An 18,042-nucleotide genomic window follows, 5' to 3' on the forward strand; every position below is an offset into this window, starting at 1 on the left:
TGTCCACTGGACTCAGCAAATTTTGGACCAACCCCTCCATAGTTATCTTCTTGTGTACAAAGAAGAGAAATGGAACATTTGGGAATCATGCTTCTTTACGGCAGACTATTCACTGGGTCTAATTCTCTATTCTTTGACTACAGTAACTTAACTGAAGGAAAGCTGTACCAATGAAGTAGCTCAAATTCCAGCCCTTGATTTACAAGTTGGAGACCAGCCCATTTAAATTTAATTTGATGAATTGTATTAAATTTACTTTGCACTGGTGCTACTTGAGCTATACAGATTCCATGGATATCCAAAGGACCACATACCTCTCAGCTGTCAATCCAGCACATTTCAAGAGTGCTTCACATACACTTCCCACCCTTTTAAAGGCCTCTAGAGTGTCCTTTCAAAGCAGTTCACCCAAACCCAGGCCAAAATCCCAGTGATTCCAGTAACTCACAAACAATCTAGCAATAGTAGCCCCCAAAGCAACTGAGGTCTGTCATAGCACTGAGATCCAGCAGCAGTGGCCAAACACTATTACTTTTGGTAAGATTTCAGTGTTTAATATTATCCTCTGTTATAAAGCAGGACATGCTTGAGAAACTGCTGCTAAGTATTTCTCAAAAAAGATTAAGGAAAAAACCCCAAGTCATTAATTACTACCATTTAAAAAGGACAGTAAAGACATTACAGATGTTATAAAAGATATCACTTCCCAATGCAAGCTTCAAGGGCACCAAGAGTTCTGCTAATGTGTTCTACTTACAGGCTGCATTTATTTAGTCTGTAAAATTTGTGTCTAGCCACACACATCCTCCACACATATTTTGCTGTTTCCATATCTTCCTGCCAAAAAACAAAAACAAAATTTGCATATTAGGCCAAATATGCATACCCTTCACTTGTGTTCAGACAAGCCACTGTAATTTTTGAGATTAAATTAGCATTGACCCATTTCATTTTAATATAACTTCATTACTGTCACCAGGTTTTCCCTAAAACTGTAGGCCTGAACATGCAACTCTAGCCTAACAATTTCATTATTTATGAAAGTTGAAAGTAGAAGCCTTTTGTTGAAGACACTCTTATTAGCTATAACACTAACACAATTTACAGTGTGTATATATATATATATATATCATGCCATAAGATCGCCAACAGCTGCCTTCTTGACAAAGACAACTAGTAAACGCCACATAAAATTAATTCTGCAAGCAATGCCGTGGCCCATTCCAGCAAAGCTCTAAGACCATGCTTATCTTTAAATGCCACTGATTTAAAAGTCAAAACAATATGCTAGAAATTTTACTGGAATGGAGGAAAGCGTTTATGAGTACCTGAACCAAACTTGTCAGCGTACTCAACAAAAAAGGTCAGATATTTAACATCCTCCCATAGAAAGCTAGCCAGAGACAGTATTATTACTTTTGACTTATTCATACAGGTCAAAGTTGCTAAATATATAAAAAGTAGGTTTTATCCTTTGAGTTAAATTAGCAGTCTTAATTTGTGGTTTTATTTACTGATGCCTTCCTTAGTGAGAAAAAAAAAAAAAAAAGTAAAAATCTACTCACAGTTTGGAATTGGATTGTCTCTTCTTTGTTTGCCAGCTCTAATGCGAAAAACGATTTGTTGTGGGACATGTTGGCAATATCATGCCACCTGCACACAAAAGGGATAGAACATGACTGGCAAGCTCTGATTTTCAAACCATAGAAAATGCAACTGTAGAACAGAACCACCACCAAGAATATGGATAAAGAACTGAGAAACAAATAAAAAGTTCATCAATCTGTCTGAACAAGTTGCAGCCCATCACTTCCATATCCATTAAACAACTGCTGAAAGGAAAATATGTGACTAACTCTTTTGATGATGAGCAACATAACACCAGCAACATAACAAACAGTAATAAGTTTATTACTTGTCTTCCATTTGAAATTCTTTCAAGTGTTCTTCTTTTAAAAAAAAAAAATTTAAAAAAATCAAGTTTAGACAAACTTAGTTCTCAGTAAATTATAATGTCCTGGCTGCTTAAAAGCAAACCATACATTCTAGAGGAAAAAAAAAATAATAAAAAAAATCTATACTTAACAAAGCCATTAAGGAATTATTATACATATTTTCTAGCACTCTCTTGCATATTGACAGATGAGAAAAAGTTAGACTGCAAGAAATATAATACCATGTATTTATACAACTTCTTGTTAAATATAAATGTAGTTTGCTCCATTTGTATTACATTACTGTAAATAAAGTCTATATCATTGATTTAATAAAAGAATATTCTGCAGTGCACAAACACAGGGAAAAAGCATGATCTACATACAGGACTCTCTCTAAAGGTATTTATATGATTTCTATTTGCATTATACAGATGTGGCTGATAGCATTTTCTATAGCTACTCACCATCATATGCACAAGGCAGAGAAACGTTAATGTCCCCATTTTGATGTAGAACAAGGACCCCTCAAATTTAAGGCCTTGATTCATAGGCATTTATGGATGCAATTACAAAATTACTTGCAACAGTCTGAAGCATAACCCAGCCTTGTAAACTGTATTAGTGGGCCATTTGTCTACACTTTTTTGCCACCCAAATACTACGATATATCTATCCCCAGTAGAAAGCCCATCCATAGTCATACAACAAATAAACAACAGAGCAGAAAACTGGACCCTGAAATTGGAATAGGAGTACTGTCTGATGCTCTCCAATGTGCAACTTTTTTCTTATGTTTATACAGACACCGCTTTCACAATTATTTGGGAAATTATGTGAAATGCATGGACAAAGCTTTATTCCTCTCCCCTGTGTGCTTGGAAAGTCAGACAGCAGAACCGTTGTTGCTTCGTTCTGCAAGAAAGCAGAGTAGGGCACTTCTACAACTCTACACAATTAAAAAGAACTTGGCATCAGCTCTCCTATCAGCAGCAGAGATAGAGATTTTTGTGAAGGACAGTTAACAATACCGAATTTATAAATTCGGTAAAAAACAAGACCACTAACAAAAGAAGTACAGTTGCTACTTTCTCTAACCCCAGAAATTCACCATGAGTTCCAGTAACTGTTAGACCTCAGGATTTCAAGATTCTTTTCATATGCAGCCAAAAATTCAACTCTGGAAGACTAAAGTTCGCCAAGAATAAAGCCTTTCTTGCTCTAGCGATAACTGCAGATTACTAAGATGCATTAAAAAAAAAATCGGTATGTATTTTTTTAAATTTATTTCAAATTCTGTCCAGAGATGCCCAAGCAACCCCTCTCAAAATCAGTGGGAACAAGGCCATTTCACAATTTAACTATCAGAACATTAAATAATAAATTAAAACAATGTATGAATCCAAAATAATGAAACAAATATTATCATGTGACTCTCCTCTATTTCTTTTACATGTAATATATGAAAGGAACTCCTGGATAATTTTACAATTGAATATGTCCAAGTGAAATTGATGTGCCCATCTTGGGACTTGAGAAGTTCTATATGCAAAGAATAGCTCCTTTTTGACTCAATAAATGTTTTGCAATGGAATGTGTATTAAACATTCATCTCTTAGAATTAATCTGGCTTAAAGAGATTCATCCTGCAGTCAATACATTGAAAACCTCCCATGGACCTCAGTATTCACTGTAACATGACGACTGCAAGACTGTGTTCCAGTTTGTCAAAAGAATAAATACACATCACACCTAAGAGTCATTCATGCTAATGAGAAACACTTTTAAAATATCTTTGTGCACTTCACATTTTATATAAGAACAATACTAACCTAAATACAACAGGAGGACGACCATTTTTGTGTTTCACAAAGATACCATCAAGACATGCTCCAATGAATATGTCACTTCCTTGGCTGTCCTGTAAGAAGTTGCAAAAAATTATGCAAATACAGAAAAAGGGCTTTGAAAGCAAACTTACATGAGGAGCAACTACTTTTACAGTTCTGGGGGAGAAAAGGAGTGGTGTGGTTTTTGGGTTTGATTTGTTTTTGGCAGGAAGGAAATCTTTTTTAAATAGGGAAAAAAAGCAACTGAGACAAAGATCAAAGCTCTGTTTACCTTTGCAGGATAGGTCTCTTCACCATAGCCCTCCATTCTCTCTACTTCTTGCATATATAACATTTCCGCATCAGGAGGAGTAAGGCCTCTACGAATGAAAACAACAATCAGCTAGTACTCTCAGTAAGAAAAAAAATCATCTTTGTTTTACTCTGAGGCAGTTAAAGCATGAAAAGCATCCCCAAGACATCCAGACAACCATCAAATCATGCTGTTTTCCTCTGTATATATTTGTCTCAGCTGATATATTTGTCTCAGCCTTTACGCCAATTCTAGTAACTTCTTTCTCTCAGGCATCTCTAGGGGTAAATGGCTACAAAGACCAGTTAAAATTATCATCTCTGCTAATGGCAGACAATTATCACGTTCTTCTTCAAATCCATCATTGCCACCGTATTTTCTCACTTTATCAGAATGATTATTCTGGCACACATGTTCAAGATGTGTATTTCTCCTACTGCAGTATACACGTTTAGGACCAATATGAAGTTTGATGCTTCACATTTCAGGAAAGAGCGTCTCATTTTCTAAATGCTGACAGAGTTTTAACTGTAATGGTTTGAAAACATGAGAAGGACAAGATCTGTAGGTAAAGGTAGTATTTTTTTTAACTAGACCAAGTGGCAAAGACAGTTTTCGCACAGACTTGCAGTAGTGACACAAGGATTAAAAGCTTATGGTTCCCCATCTACCTCAGTTGATCTCATAAAAGACATTATCTCTACCTGCAAAATCCTGTCATGCTCATTCTTATGTCTCTCAATACTTCTTCAATCATCAATCTCTCTGTTTCTTTACTTCTTCCTAATGTCATGCGCATCAAGTTTTCTTTGCTGAACCTTAACCATGCAATCTTGTTAGGAAAGCATTTCAAAGATAAATTGATTTGAAATTTTCAAATGCTTATTTTAAAACAATACAGGAAAAGTACTCAGTATTTTTCACTGATGAACTGACAACAGAGAACTTTCCTTTGTCTTGGACAACTGCATCTTAGCTACCTTTTACTTAAGATCATAAGCATTCTGGCACAGCAACTGCCTCTAAATTTACACTGCCCTCAGTATCTGCCAATGTTGTTTATCAAGAAACATCCTTACTGGAGTCACAACTTCATATAAACAAGTTTCAGAAACATTATACAGGTGAAGTCGCACTATTTAATTGTGTCCTGTATTCTTAATTTTCAAGCAGAATCCTCTCATTTATTTTATCAGTCATTCTGTTCTCTTTTCACTTTTATTCAGCAAAACCTCTTGTAATTTTAATGCAGAAGTATCAGTGAAAAACTCATTTGAATGGGAGGTGAAATTACTCCAACTGTCTTCTGAGATTCCCAACTTCCTGAGCTACTGTAGCAATCACATCAAAATTAAGCAATAGAGTTTTATGAAGTTTTACCTGTACTTCTGATGTAGCAAGGCAACTTTCTGTGTTGCTTCTTCCAATATTTTTTCTTCTTGTAGCCAACCCTTAAGGCAAGATAGTGTTTACAGAATGAAATACAAAAAAGTCTGCAAAATTAAATGGTTATAGTTTCTTTACACAGGCGAATCAATCCTCCACTCTAGTCTTGGACCTTAGATGCTGTAATATGCACACAGATAAAAAGCAAAAGCACAAACACTGTTTTGAAGTGGTTTTACTCACTTTCCCATCTCCACCCCAACCTTCTTTTCAGTGTAATATATAATAAAATTGAAAAGATCTTGCAATGTCTTTGCTTCTGTGTAATATAAGGTATCATACCTCACTCCAGTCTCAAAGAAAACCTCTACTGAATTTGACAATCTAGGGAGCAGTCAGACAGATGGATCATGGAGTCTTTAATAATGATTTGCATTTACCAATCTAAAGAAAGATTTAAATTTATATTTAAGAATTTTAATGTATCAATTTAAAGTAAATACTTACCACTGGAAACAAAGCAAATCTTTGTAGAAACTCCTGAGATTCATACTGATCATAGTCTCCAAAATCAGCTAAAAAATAAAAAATTTCTTGGATTCAAACATTTGCAACAAAATGATTCAATACCCGATTAATTGCAGCAGGATCTCCAAGTAGCAAATCTCCATCCTATTGAACTACGATCTGAAAGTAAAACAATGGAACAAACTAACCAGTAATATTTATGAAGAGTAAAAATAAAAACACATCCCATCTTTCTACCTTGTTCAGAAAAATTGGTAACACTCCTTGTGGGTAGGAAAGGAGAAGAAATGATGAAACAATCAAAGTGTTGCTCCAAGTTCCTTAGTTCCTTGAGGTTTTTATTTGTTTGGGTTTTAATCACAGAACAGTTGAAGTTGGAAGGGGCCTCTGGATATCTAGCCCTAAGCAGGGTCAGCTACAGCAGACTGTCTCAGAGTCTTCTCGGGTCAAATTTTGACTACAAAGGATGGAGACTTTACAACCTCCCTGGACAACCTGTTCCAGTGTTTCACCACTCTCAGAACAGCAAACTTTTATGAGGTTTAGACGAAACTGCCTGTATTTCAATTTGTGCCCGTTGCCCAAGTCTGGCTCCATCTTCACTCCCTCCTGTCAGATACTTAATTACTTGCAGTATAGCACTGGTAGACTGCTCTAACTTGCAGCTGGACTCAAACACTGCACACAGCAGCTGTAGCACCCTTCCCCTCTCAAGCCTTCTACAGCTCCCTGCACCCAGGCATGCAGAAAGTCAGACCTAGAAGCCTTCCCAGACTCAGGGCATGCTCAGAAGGGACTTAATAACACTTTTTACTTTAATAACAGTTTTGATTTTATGTCATGCCAAAAGGCATCCCAAGGAATTTGCCTCTTTTTCTGTTTCCAGGAAAAAACTAGCCAGCATTTCAAAGGAGAGGAACAGAACAGTCTAAATTGGAAAAGTTATGTACCAGTCTCACAGGAGAAACTGTGGAACAGCAGTCTGTACGGAACAGCTGCTCCCCAAAAAATAAACACAATCCCCAAGTATACAGATGCGATTTACGTTACCACAGATCCTTGTCCATAATAGTATAATTTTAGAGACATTTAGGAACCAAATTTGTATTAAGCATTAACAATTAATATGCAAGTTACTTACGATGAAAGGGGAGAACTTGGGACATGCTATACCAACACAGCACTTGAGGTAAAGCAGTGTTTAGAATTAGCCTATTGTAATTATTTCAAATACAGATCATTCTTGAAACCAGTTCACTCGAAACAGCAAACAACTGCTTCTGTTCATTCACCAGCTAAAATTAACTAACCTACCTGGTATAAGCTACTTCAGTCATCGGAGCACATTATTTTAGAACTTGCATTTTTTCTGAATTGTTTTTTCACTGTGTTAGCAACATATACAGTTTCTTATACAAGACTGAAAAAGGAATGTGAAAGCTGAAAGGATAAATATTTTCCATCTGGAAAGAGGATTATATTGAAAGATTTCTATAAACAACTCACTGAGCAGAGAGACGTTTACACTGTCCAAAGATATGAAAATAACAAAGCAAGATTTTGTCAGTTAAAGACCATTAAATCCCAGCTTGGATTAAACAGATTCACTGTTATATAAACAAGGCACTAGTATAATTCACCCTACTCCACTAGTAACCACATTTTCAAAAAGCATAATCATCATCTTTAATGTGATACTACCAACACATGTAATTTTAAAAAGGCAAAAACCACTTAAGTTGTATGTACTGCCAATGATTTTAAGTCCCTTTCAAATTTGGCAGATGTACAATTGCTGTTAGATATACTGGAGTGACATTCACTGTGAAGCAATATACAAACATACTAAACAAAGCTGTTGCCATTAAAAACTCTTATTTTGAGAGATTTACGATCAAACAAGCTTGTTAGCAGGGAACACCAGACATAATCAGTGCAGACAGACTTAAGACTGGTGGTCTTCTGGTGTATACTCTATCCCACATGACCCCAGTTAAATAAAGCAGCCATTTTCACGTAGATATCACAGAAATAGGTCTTCAGGAGCGATTTGAACATACGAATTGTTAACAGTCTTGCATGCTAACTTGAAATAATCGTAGGTGTTCAGATATTTGGGAGAAAAAGCGGAGATACAAGTACTACTGTACATTCAAATTTGCTTATTTATTAAAACATGTCTCTTTCCCTTGTTACCATGTCAGAATAAAGAGTCTTCATTAACAGAAATGGATGAAAGGTCTGTCGATGTAAGCAGACAACTAAAGCCTTTGCCCCCAAAGGAACTCCAATGTCCAGTTCAAACGCAACTCCTGAAAATACGTCTTAGATACCCAGGCACACCTCTGAGGACTGCACAGTAATACCAGCATGTTTGGGATCACTGATCCTACTGCTCCACCTCCTCAGCCCATATGACAAAGTTCTAAGGAGCAAGCCTTTCATAACTTACTGAATTGGGTCTTTGAGCAATAAATAGAAAACATGCAATAGAAAATATCTCACCAAAGTTTCTAATGCAACATTAGCTAACTGGCACAATTGCCTTACTTACCCTGAACAGCTAAACCAGCCAGATGTATTGCTTGTTCCAGTGTGCAAGGAATGTTGCCCTCCAAGATATCTTTTTTTAATTGCAAATAATACTGATACCTACATGGGGAAAAAAGAAAAAGCTAGTGTGGGCTTCTTAATTTAAAGAGAGTGCAGATGAATATGCCTGCATCTCCTATTCCTCTCTGCATTCCCTGGTTTGTGTGGAGGGTAGTCTTCCTCATCATTCAGACCCACTACTTCATGGTTGTTGTTAACTCCTCCCTTAGCTTTCAAATATCAATGCAGAATCAAATTCTGTTAACTTTTAAAATAAAAGAATCTCCACGATTTCTATCTACTACCATACTCTCATCATTTTTTTTACCTCTTCTTTCCTTAATATTCTTATTACCTCCTCTTTACAATGTTCAGTACACTGCTGCTGTATTGCTGCATTCTCTTCCAACAGATGCAACATTGCACAACCCTTCAATCACAACAGTGACTTTCATTTCTGTATTACAATTTCTGAGTACGTTTCGTTCTCACTTTCAAGGCACCATTTTTTTCCCTTTAATCTGTCCTTTTCCTGGGTTATCTCTCTTGTACATGCAATGACTACAAGCTGCACCATTTGTACACAATCCGAACCACTGTTTTCTTTAATTTCTTGTGCCCCTTTCAGCCATCCATGGAACACCCTATCTTGAGCCCAAAACACCTCAAAACTCAAAAATACCATTACAGCTACACAGATTTGCCAAGAAGGGCATTTGTCTTCTGTAAGCCTAGTTTTAAAAACTTCTTAACTTCCCCATACTGTATATTAACTCCTGTGAAGTAAGGCTTTAATACTGAGAACATGGAAGCATGTGCTGCAATTCATTCAGTAATTACAAAGGTCAGGTAAACTCCACACAGATTTTTACCAAGCTACAAGATGGCTCCTTCCCTCACTATTTAACAGCCTGTTAAATACAGTGACATTTTATAAATATTGTTTAGACTCTTCTGGATCCTACAGAAAAGCAGTATGCCATATGACAGTAGATAATATGTTTATACAGCACACACAAGAACAGCTGGGACTAAACCAGGCCCTAAAAAAACAAGGAAAGGAAAAAGCCACCGCATGTCAAGGCATTTGGGGAAATAAATTTTCCCAGTCAAGCAGTAGAACGTAAGCTCTGTTCATAGAACCGCTAGAAAAAATAAACATACAGATGACGAACCTTGACACCACCTCACAATAGTACAAATACCACCTCTTTTGTCTATGACATTTCCATTTCCTGGTATACATTAAACACCTAATTTACTTAAACTTGCTCAATCTCATTTATATTGAAAAGGCACGGAAAAAATCCAGATTTCTGAAACTAATCCAGACTAATCAAAGCAAGTACCATCCTCTAGAACTTCAGTATAAGGTTGGCACATAAATTCCTGCTTTCTACGTGGCAGCAAACTGCAAAATTGCTGCTACAGCTCCAGCATAAACATCATATTGTTTAAATATATGCTGGAGAAGAATATTCAAGGTTTTTCAGGCAATTTAGCTCTTCAATGCAACACCATGACATTTATCTTACTCTGATGCATCCTAGTACACCAACAAGCACAGAATCTGAACCAAAGATTGATTATAAAAAAAAAACCGAACCACTAGAATTACTTCTTAAGTCAGTAAAAATCCTGAGAAAAAGCACAAAACTTCAGAGTTTTCAGAAAGAAAATAATCTTACAGAAATTACACATAAAACAAAAACTAAAGTGGCCAAGTATTGAGCAATACATTACAGCAGCAGTGTCTGCACCAAGAGGCTTATCTCCCTGAAAATCTTTCACACTACAATTAGAGGGAAGAGTCTCTGGCAAGGTATTTTAGCACCAGAGTATATAAGGACAGTTTCATGTAACCACAGAATAAATTAAGCTGGAAAGGACCTCTGAGCGATCATCTGGTTCAACTCCCCACTCAAAAGCAGGGCCAACTTGAAGTTACCCCCTTAAATGGGTTAACTAATGCAAGCACCTATTTTTTGAAATAACAAATACATGTTTCTAATCCAGTTACTGGTTTTGTACTTACTTGCCTGTTAAAAATTACATCAGAACAACTATATACATTAAGACACTAGAAGCCAAGGTATAGGCCCATAGGAATAACTGGCCAGTATATATGCTCAATTTTACTTTTCCCCTGCAGTCAGCACCACTTATGTGACGTTCCCCAGATTCACAGTAGAAATAGATATATGATATCAAAGCTAACATCCATCTTCATTGCCCAGTGATACACAAAAAAATCACAAGCTGAAGCTTAGCCTGCAGTTTGCCAACGCACTGTAGTGAAAATACTGAAAGTACTGAAAGCAAAATAAAGGAAAGTGCAGCTCAAAAAAATCTGCATGTGCTTTGTGCAGGACAGACATTCCTGAAAGCAACATGTGGCCCTTCAAAACAAAAAAACCAAACAAACAAAAAAAGAGCCAAACATGAAGAGACGAAAACAATTAAAAGTCTGACCATGCAAGTATGCCCATTACTGAAAACAGGTTTGAATAGATTCCTAAGATCACCGAAAAGTTAGTTGCTTAGTTTATCACATATTTTAAATATTCAAAAGGGAAATAAATACATAGTTTGAACATAAATTCTGCCTAAAGTAATAATTTCCATTTCTCTATAGGTGGGGCAGGGAAGCAGACAATTTTTAAATAAAACATACATTTCAGAATGCTGAAATCAAAATTACAGACACATGTATGAAGTTTACCTGGTAATCTCCTGCTGAAGCTGAGAAACAGTAGGCACGTAGAACACTACTCCAAAATACACAGTTGGCTCCAAGGCATATTTGTCCAGCTGCTTTTTCAGAGGCTTGTCCAAATCTACCCATCTGCGCTGATTCTGTTTATTATAATACCACAGACTGAAATATGTAATCTGAAAAAGAGGCATTTCAATGATGAAAAAAGTTAATATTGCAATATTAGATAAAATACATCGTATGAAAGCCTTGCTACTTAGAAATAAGTGTTTGTGCTGGCTTTGGCTGGGATAAGAGTTCATTTTCTTCATAGTAGCTAGTATGGGACTACGTTTTGGATTTGTGCTGGAAACAGTGTTGGTAACACAGGAATGTTTTCCTTACTGCTGAGCAGTGCTTGCAGAGTGTCAAGGCATTGCCTGCTCCTCACCCCACCCCACCAGCGAGTAGCTGGGGGTGCACAAGGAGTTGGGAGGGGACACAGCTGGGACAGCTGACCCCAAATGACCCCAGGGGTATTCCAGACCATAGGACGTCATGCTCAAGCATGGGGGAAGAAGAAGGAAGGTGAGGATGTTCGGAGTGATGGTGTTTGTCTCCCCAAGTAAGCGTAACGCGTGCTGGAGCCCTGCTTTCCTGGAGATGGCTGAACACCTGCCTGCCGATGGGAAGTGGTGAATGAACTCCTTGTTTTGCTTTCCTTGCGTGCGTGGCTTTTGCTTTACTTATTGAACTGCCTTTACCTCAACCCGTGAGTTTTCTCACTTTTACTCTTCTGATTCTCTCCCCCATCCCACTAGGGGGGACTGAGCAAGTGGCTGCGTGGGGCTGAGCTGCTGGCTGGGGTTAAACCACGACAAGGTTTTAAAACATGGACTAAGGCTATGGGTTATTGAAAACTTACAGAACTGGAGAGACATTTAATATCAAAAGGAGACATTACTTCCAGATAAGCAATTCACATACATAAGGGCCCTCACCTAAACATCATCAAACCTACTCTTTTATTTGCAAACAGTCCCTGAGCCTGTTGTGGCAACTCACAGATGTTAGTCATAAGCACTTATGTGTGACAGGAAAGCTAAGGGAAGCAAGGAAGACAAATAGAAAATGACATTGGAGAGCAGGAGAACAGTCTATGGCTTCTCAGGGGAACTGGCAGGCAGGCTCACATGGGATGCTGAAGGACAAAAGAGCACAGGACAGCTGCTCAGTTGAAGACAAGCTCATTAAAGCACATGTATGGCTCATCCCATGAGCAAGAAAATGATCAGACACAGCAGCAAGCCACTTTGCCTGAGCAGGCAACTATTGACCAAACCAAAACACAAAATACAGTATGCACTGGAACAGACTGCACCGAGAGGCTGAGGGATGTCCATCCCTCCAATGTCAAAATCCCACTGGACAACATCATGAGCAACACAATCTAACTTTGATCAGATCTCCTCTGAGGAGGAGTCTGGATGAGACTATTTTTCTATCACTCCACAGTATAGTTCTAAATCCACACTGCAGAGCCACTCATTCAAATTTAAATTCCTCCACTATGTTTAAACTGATTAAAATCTGCTCCTGCAGTACTTACTTCATTCAGTTCTGGACCAGCAAACAGACGTGGACTAGAAAATATTCATGTCATTATCACAGCAAAACTAGAAATCACAATTACAAGTTTTTTAATTGAGGGAGGAAGATAAGGGAATGCTACTAATTACCAATTATGTCTGTAGGTATTTACATGGAAATTCTCCAAGTCCTTGCTACATACACATTATTATATGACGAAACAGTAGAAATACCAACACCTTTAATCCAACACTTTTCTTTATGTATTTTCAGATGTTTTTAACTTATAAAAAATAATGCTATTAAGGATGAAGTTTTATAAAACAAAGGACTATTCATCACAGTGATTTTTTTACATCAATGATTTATGTGAATTAAGTCAACTTGGAAAAATTGTCTACCTAGCAAACAAAGTATTTACTGTTGTTTTCGCAGAAGCTCTAGCATTTTGATGCTTTGGAGCACAGATCGGAAATTCATTAGGGAGTGACAGCTGGTAGTAGAGAAAGGCCACGTTAGTACTTTCCTGTGAGAACTCGTCTATATATACAACTCTGAAAACTCACATACGTACATCTTCTTAAGTTTAGAGTCTAAAGAGGACGAAGAGTCTACACTCATGGGGTTCTGACTATCCCTTACAGCTCTGACAGGCTGACTATGCATGTAACAACCACGGCATGGGCAGGTTTACTACATCCCAAACTTCCAAGGACAGCAGTGAAGTCAATGCTCCGTATCAGCATGGATCGGTAAGTAATTTGGGGCACGAAAGTCAAGGTGTAGCATTGAATTAATAAAACCAACTATTCCATAAAGGCATTTTCTCTGGGAAATTAGAGCCAATTCTACAGCATAATGTTCCATTAATGTTGCATACTGGCAAAACGTACTTCTTTTACCACTCTCTAAATTGGCATCAACAGTTTTAAGTGATTGTTGGTGGTTTTTTTTTCCCCCAGTGTTTAAAAAAAAAAAAAAATCCTCTAAATTAAAATTACTGTTACCATGTAATTTCAAAATCAGTATTCAGAAGATAAGAAAAATGTTAGGATGAAGTCTGCCTACTTAATCTTAATTAAAATCCCTTCTGCAAACTCTAAGACAACTCTGGTCCTATTTGATAGAAAGGCAGGCTGTAATACTAAAATTAAATTGAATTAGAACTGTTCATAGAAGAAAAAAGCAGTGTTTCAGTATAGTGGAAGATATCTGCAGAAAAGGCAGAACGCTGATACAAACAAAATAGTTTCATGGTTGGGAAAGTTTAAAAATCAGCATAGAGAAACAGACTGTATTCCCACATCAGAAACAGAATTCTCTTGTAAAGCGATCCTACAAACCAAGTTTTTCACAGGTGGACACTATGGGCTTCTCACTTCTGAATTTCAAAAGCCAAGAGTCAAATTTAAGAAGTCATAAATACTTCCAGTTTCAAGGGGACAAAAGGAATGTGGCTCTGAATACAAATACAATAAACAACACTATTTTCTAAATTTCTCAGTCCAGGTGACAATATTTGCTGATACCTTAGACAACATTTGCTTTTATTTCTGTGCTTCAATCCCCCGACCATTGGGTACAGTGTGTGGTAACCTCTGCCATCCCACAAGGATATTGAAAAGACAGTATCTTAAGATCCCATAAGGTATTAGGAATTATAACAGTAGTACCACACAAACTCCATTAAGAAAGAAATATTATCTTCACGGCAACATCACACTGAAAAGGATAAAATGTACCAAATGACTACTCTTCAATCTTTCCTGCAGACTGAATGAGGAAAGGAATGCATGTAAAAAGTTGTATTTGTCTTTCACTACAAGACTGTTAACATCATGGGCACAGTCACAGGAGCCACAGTCAGACTGTGATGCTGACATCCTGTAACTTCCGAGTGTTATAAACATTAATGTATATAAAATGCAAGACAGCGAGTAAACTAGGGGACCAAAAAACCACCCATGAACCCACCAGTTAAAGTTGAACTATATGCCATGAGCTACTTGATCTCACTTGGTAGAAAGGGCTCAAAAAAGAAAGCCTGCTGTGCTGGCCCAGCCCTCCTGCCCAACAGGTCAACCACATCAGCCCTGGGCTGAGCGAGATCTGAAACGTCAAACCACCACCTTCTGGGGGACAGCAGAGACCAAGGTGGAGACTGAAACCTAAGGGTAACAGCTACAGAGCCACAGAAGCACACCAACCAAGTTGAAAGACTTCTGTAAAAGATACCACACAAACACAACCACAAATGTATACAAAAACTTCTAAGCAACTGTTTGAATAACTTTCACCTGCAGCCCTGGTGTATTTACAGAAAGGTAAGGAGAGAAAGAGCACAAACTTCTGTTAACACCACCACAGTCTCAAACTCTCTGATGTAAGATACTCCTGGTTCTACACCCTGAAGTCTAAACTGAATGTATAGCCTGTTTTTAAGGCACCGATGATCACTTGCACTGGTCTGTTTCTTTATAGCACCGACCACTTTTTCTTGCCTACACACAGAACCTATTAGTTACTGGCACAACAGACTAAGAAAAATGTTTCCATGTTTTAAAATATTCTCTGGAATCCAGCATATCTTTAAACAAGATTTTTCTGCTACAGTATTTTCCCTTACAAACTCCTCCAATCTGCCCTATCAAAAATAAAATGAAAGCCAAGCAAAACACTACGGACCAAAGCCTGTCTTCTGACTTGCATGCAAGCCTTTCACTTGACTTCAAGGGCAAAATTTGATCCTGTGAGTTTTCAGAGGAGCTTATGCACCCTGGAATATTCTCACTGATTAAAATAGAATCCATTTTTGTTCACTGCTAAAACATTTTATTATTAGCAGCTCAGGACAACATCCAATGCTAAAAAGAACGTCATGACATAATTCTTAAAATATGTTAAGCTGTTAAGATTAACACTAATTTGATGTTCATTTATTTTAGTGATTTATTCATGACCCAACCCCTTTGAAGAAAACCAAATAGAAATCAAACAAACATATAATTTCTGCACAGTTACTTTCTACACAGCTGCTTTCTGTCACTATGGACAGGAATAGGGAGCATTTTTGCATAAAAGTTCAAGAGTTACCAAGAACACCAAAGCACCACAAGCCCAACGCAGTATTGCAGCTCACAAGTTGGTGGGAGTGGAGTGACCTCGTCTATGAAGTCAACCAGACTTCCTAAGCAAAGCAGAGGCGCTTCATCAGGTATGAGTGCCACAAACCTACGTTACTGCAGGTGACTATATTATATCTTTTGGCATCACGTATGAGAGTCAGAGAAGTGCAGCTGACCAGTTTTAAGAGACTAAAGTAAAATCTTACTGTGGACTTCAGTTGCCTAACAGCTGGCTATAGAGAAGCCAGAGACAGCCTCTTCTTGAAAGTGCTCACTGCAAGTATGAGAAACACTGGACACAAGCTGCAATGTGGGAAATTCCAATTAGATCAGGCAAAAAAATTCACAAGACGACTAGCCAAACACTGGAACAGGTAGCCCAAAAAGGTGTCAAATCTCTACCCTTGGAGGCACCCAAACTCACCCAGACAATCTCTGAGGCACTTGATCCAAGCTGGCTTTCCTGGGCAGAGGGTGGGACCATGCAACCCTCAGAGGTCCCCTCCAACTCAAACTATTACGTGATTCTATGCCATCATAGAATTGGTGCTGACAAAGAGAAACATCTTACTGAGAAATTCTTGGATGTAAACTAAATAACACCTTTTTTTAAAAAAAAACCCGCTATATTTTACAAACCTATTAAAAACTGAGCTTTAAATCTTACAGTTCTCATCAGTTTCCACATCTATTAAGCATACTTTGCTGTTTCTCATGTGTTTTATAATTTGAAATGGAATCAGTGAGATAGTCATTCTTCCCTGTACCAACTGCCTTATATTTGTTAGCTGCAACTAACTGCTGTATTTCATTTTATTTTCCTTAATATAGATCAGGCTCATCCCTAATATAATTCCACTTTGGCTCTAATCTAAACATCATTTGTACATATCAGTTATTCTGATTAGCAGTATAGAAAAAAAAAAAGTTTTAATATAGAATCTCAGGGTCTATTTTGGTCACAGTTTACACTACCTAGAAAAGAAATAGAAACGACAAATATATATACCAGATATCAAATGTGTGTAATCTTCTCACTGGAGTTTAACAGCATCCATTATAATCCCCAAACTCGACTGTGCCTTCCATTCTTTGGCCACATAATATCAAGAAAAAGTCATGTTCCCCAGGATTTTGAAACAACACTATTACTGCCATCTTTAAAAACAAACAACAAAAAAAAAAAAAAAAAGAGAAAACAACCCAACAAAATCTCTATAAAACCTTAGACTAAAGGAAAAAAAACAACTACTTTTTGTGGATCGAAGCAGGAAGGACAAATAGACTTTACCACACATTCCCCTGAGGCATAGCAGTGTTCAAAGTTTACTTCGAACTTATGTATTTAATTATTTATTTCCCAGCTAATTTCCATATCCTGTATTATAAATCTTACAGAATATCTCACAGGTTATGAATAGACTGGAAGAGAGAATTGTTTTCTAATTGTTAATACAGTGCCTTCTAATCAATGTAATCTGCTACCTGCCTCAAGGGTAGAGTGACCTGAGGAATCACCATCCTAAGATGTGAGGCAAGAAATTAAAAAAAAAGAAAACAATAACAGGGTTTACAGAAGAATGCAATCAAAATATATTTTCAGGCTTTTCCTCTTTTACATTGGTACACAAGCCATAAGACTTCCCTGAACAGGGTGCTGAAAACACCTTCTCATTATTGAAGGATAAGCACTGCAGTTGGACTTACAAAATCCCAGTTAGCCCAAGGGCTCCACTGCGTCTAGCTTTATTACATGCTTGGATACAAAACAGCTCCTGCCATCAGGATATCACAGTTTAAGTAAACTGCATGCAGGAGAACTGGGTCAATAATCTCGTACTACGCACGACTGCCAGATACCACATGAAAGCTTTACGCTATGTCCAATGTTAAGAAGTACATAAGGAGACAAGAGGCCCTGAAAATTCCGCAGAAACTCCACTCTTATCACAGCAGACAACCTCCTCCACAAGTCTTCCCAATCTCTAGGGCAGGAAGGATTTGGAGCAGCCTGGACTGGCCAGTCTACAAGACCCAAGACTTCCTGGAA

The 18,042-nt window shown here is 37.5% G+C and overlaps 1 protein-coding gene across 5 annotated transcripts in view; it reads right to left on the reverse strand.

Annotated features, from left to right (window-relative positions):
- Window positions 1-18,042, reverse strand: part of PTPN21 (protein tyrosine phosphatase non-receptor type 21) — a 48,319-nt gene that overhangs the window by 20,603 nt on the left and 9,674 nt on the right. For all 5 annotated transcript variants that reach the window (XM_049828518.1, XM_049828520.1, XM_049828521.1 and 2 more), the window contains 8 exons: window positions 11,305-11,474; window positions 8,545-8,642; window positions 5,970-6,037; window positions 5,457-5,527; window positions 4,056-4,143; window positions 3,767-3,855; window positions 1,566-1,653; window positions 758-837 (listed from right to left, as the gene is read on the reverse strand). In XM_049828518.1, the coding sequence (XP_049684475.1) occupies window positions 758-837; window positions 1,566-1,653; window positions 3,767-3,855; window positions 4,056-4,143; window positions 5,457-5,527; window positions 5,970-6,037; window positions 8,545-8,642; window positions 11,305-11,474 (752 nt within the window). The remainder of the gene's footprint in view (window positions 1-757; window positions 838-1,565; window positions 1,654-3,766; window positions 3,856-4,055; window positions 4,144-5,456; window positions 5,528-5,969; window positions 6,038-8,544; window positions 8,643-11,304; window positions 11,475-18,042) is intronic.

This window comes from Accipiter gentilis, chromosome 25 (genome assembly GCF_929443795.1).
Source record: "Accipiter gentilis chromosome 25, bAccGen1.1, whole genome shotgun sequence".
NCBI classification, from domain to species: domain Eukaryota; kingdom Metazoa; phylum Chordata; class Aves; order Accipitriformes; family Accipitridae; genus Astur; species Astur gentilis.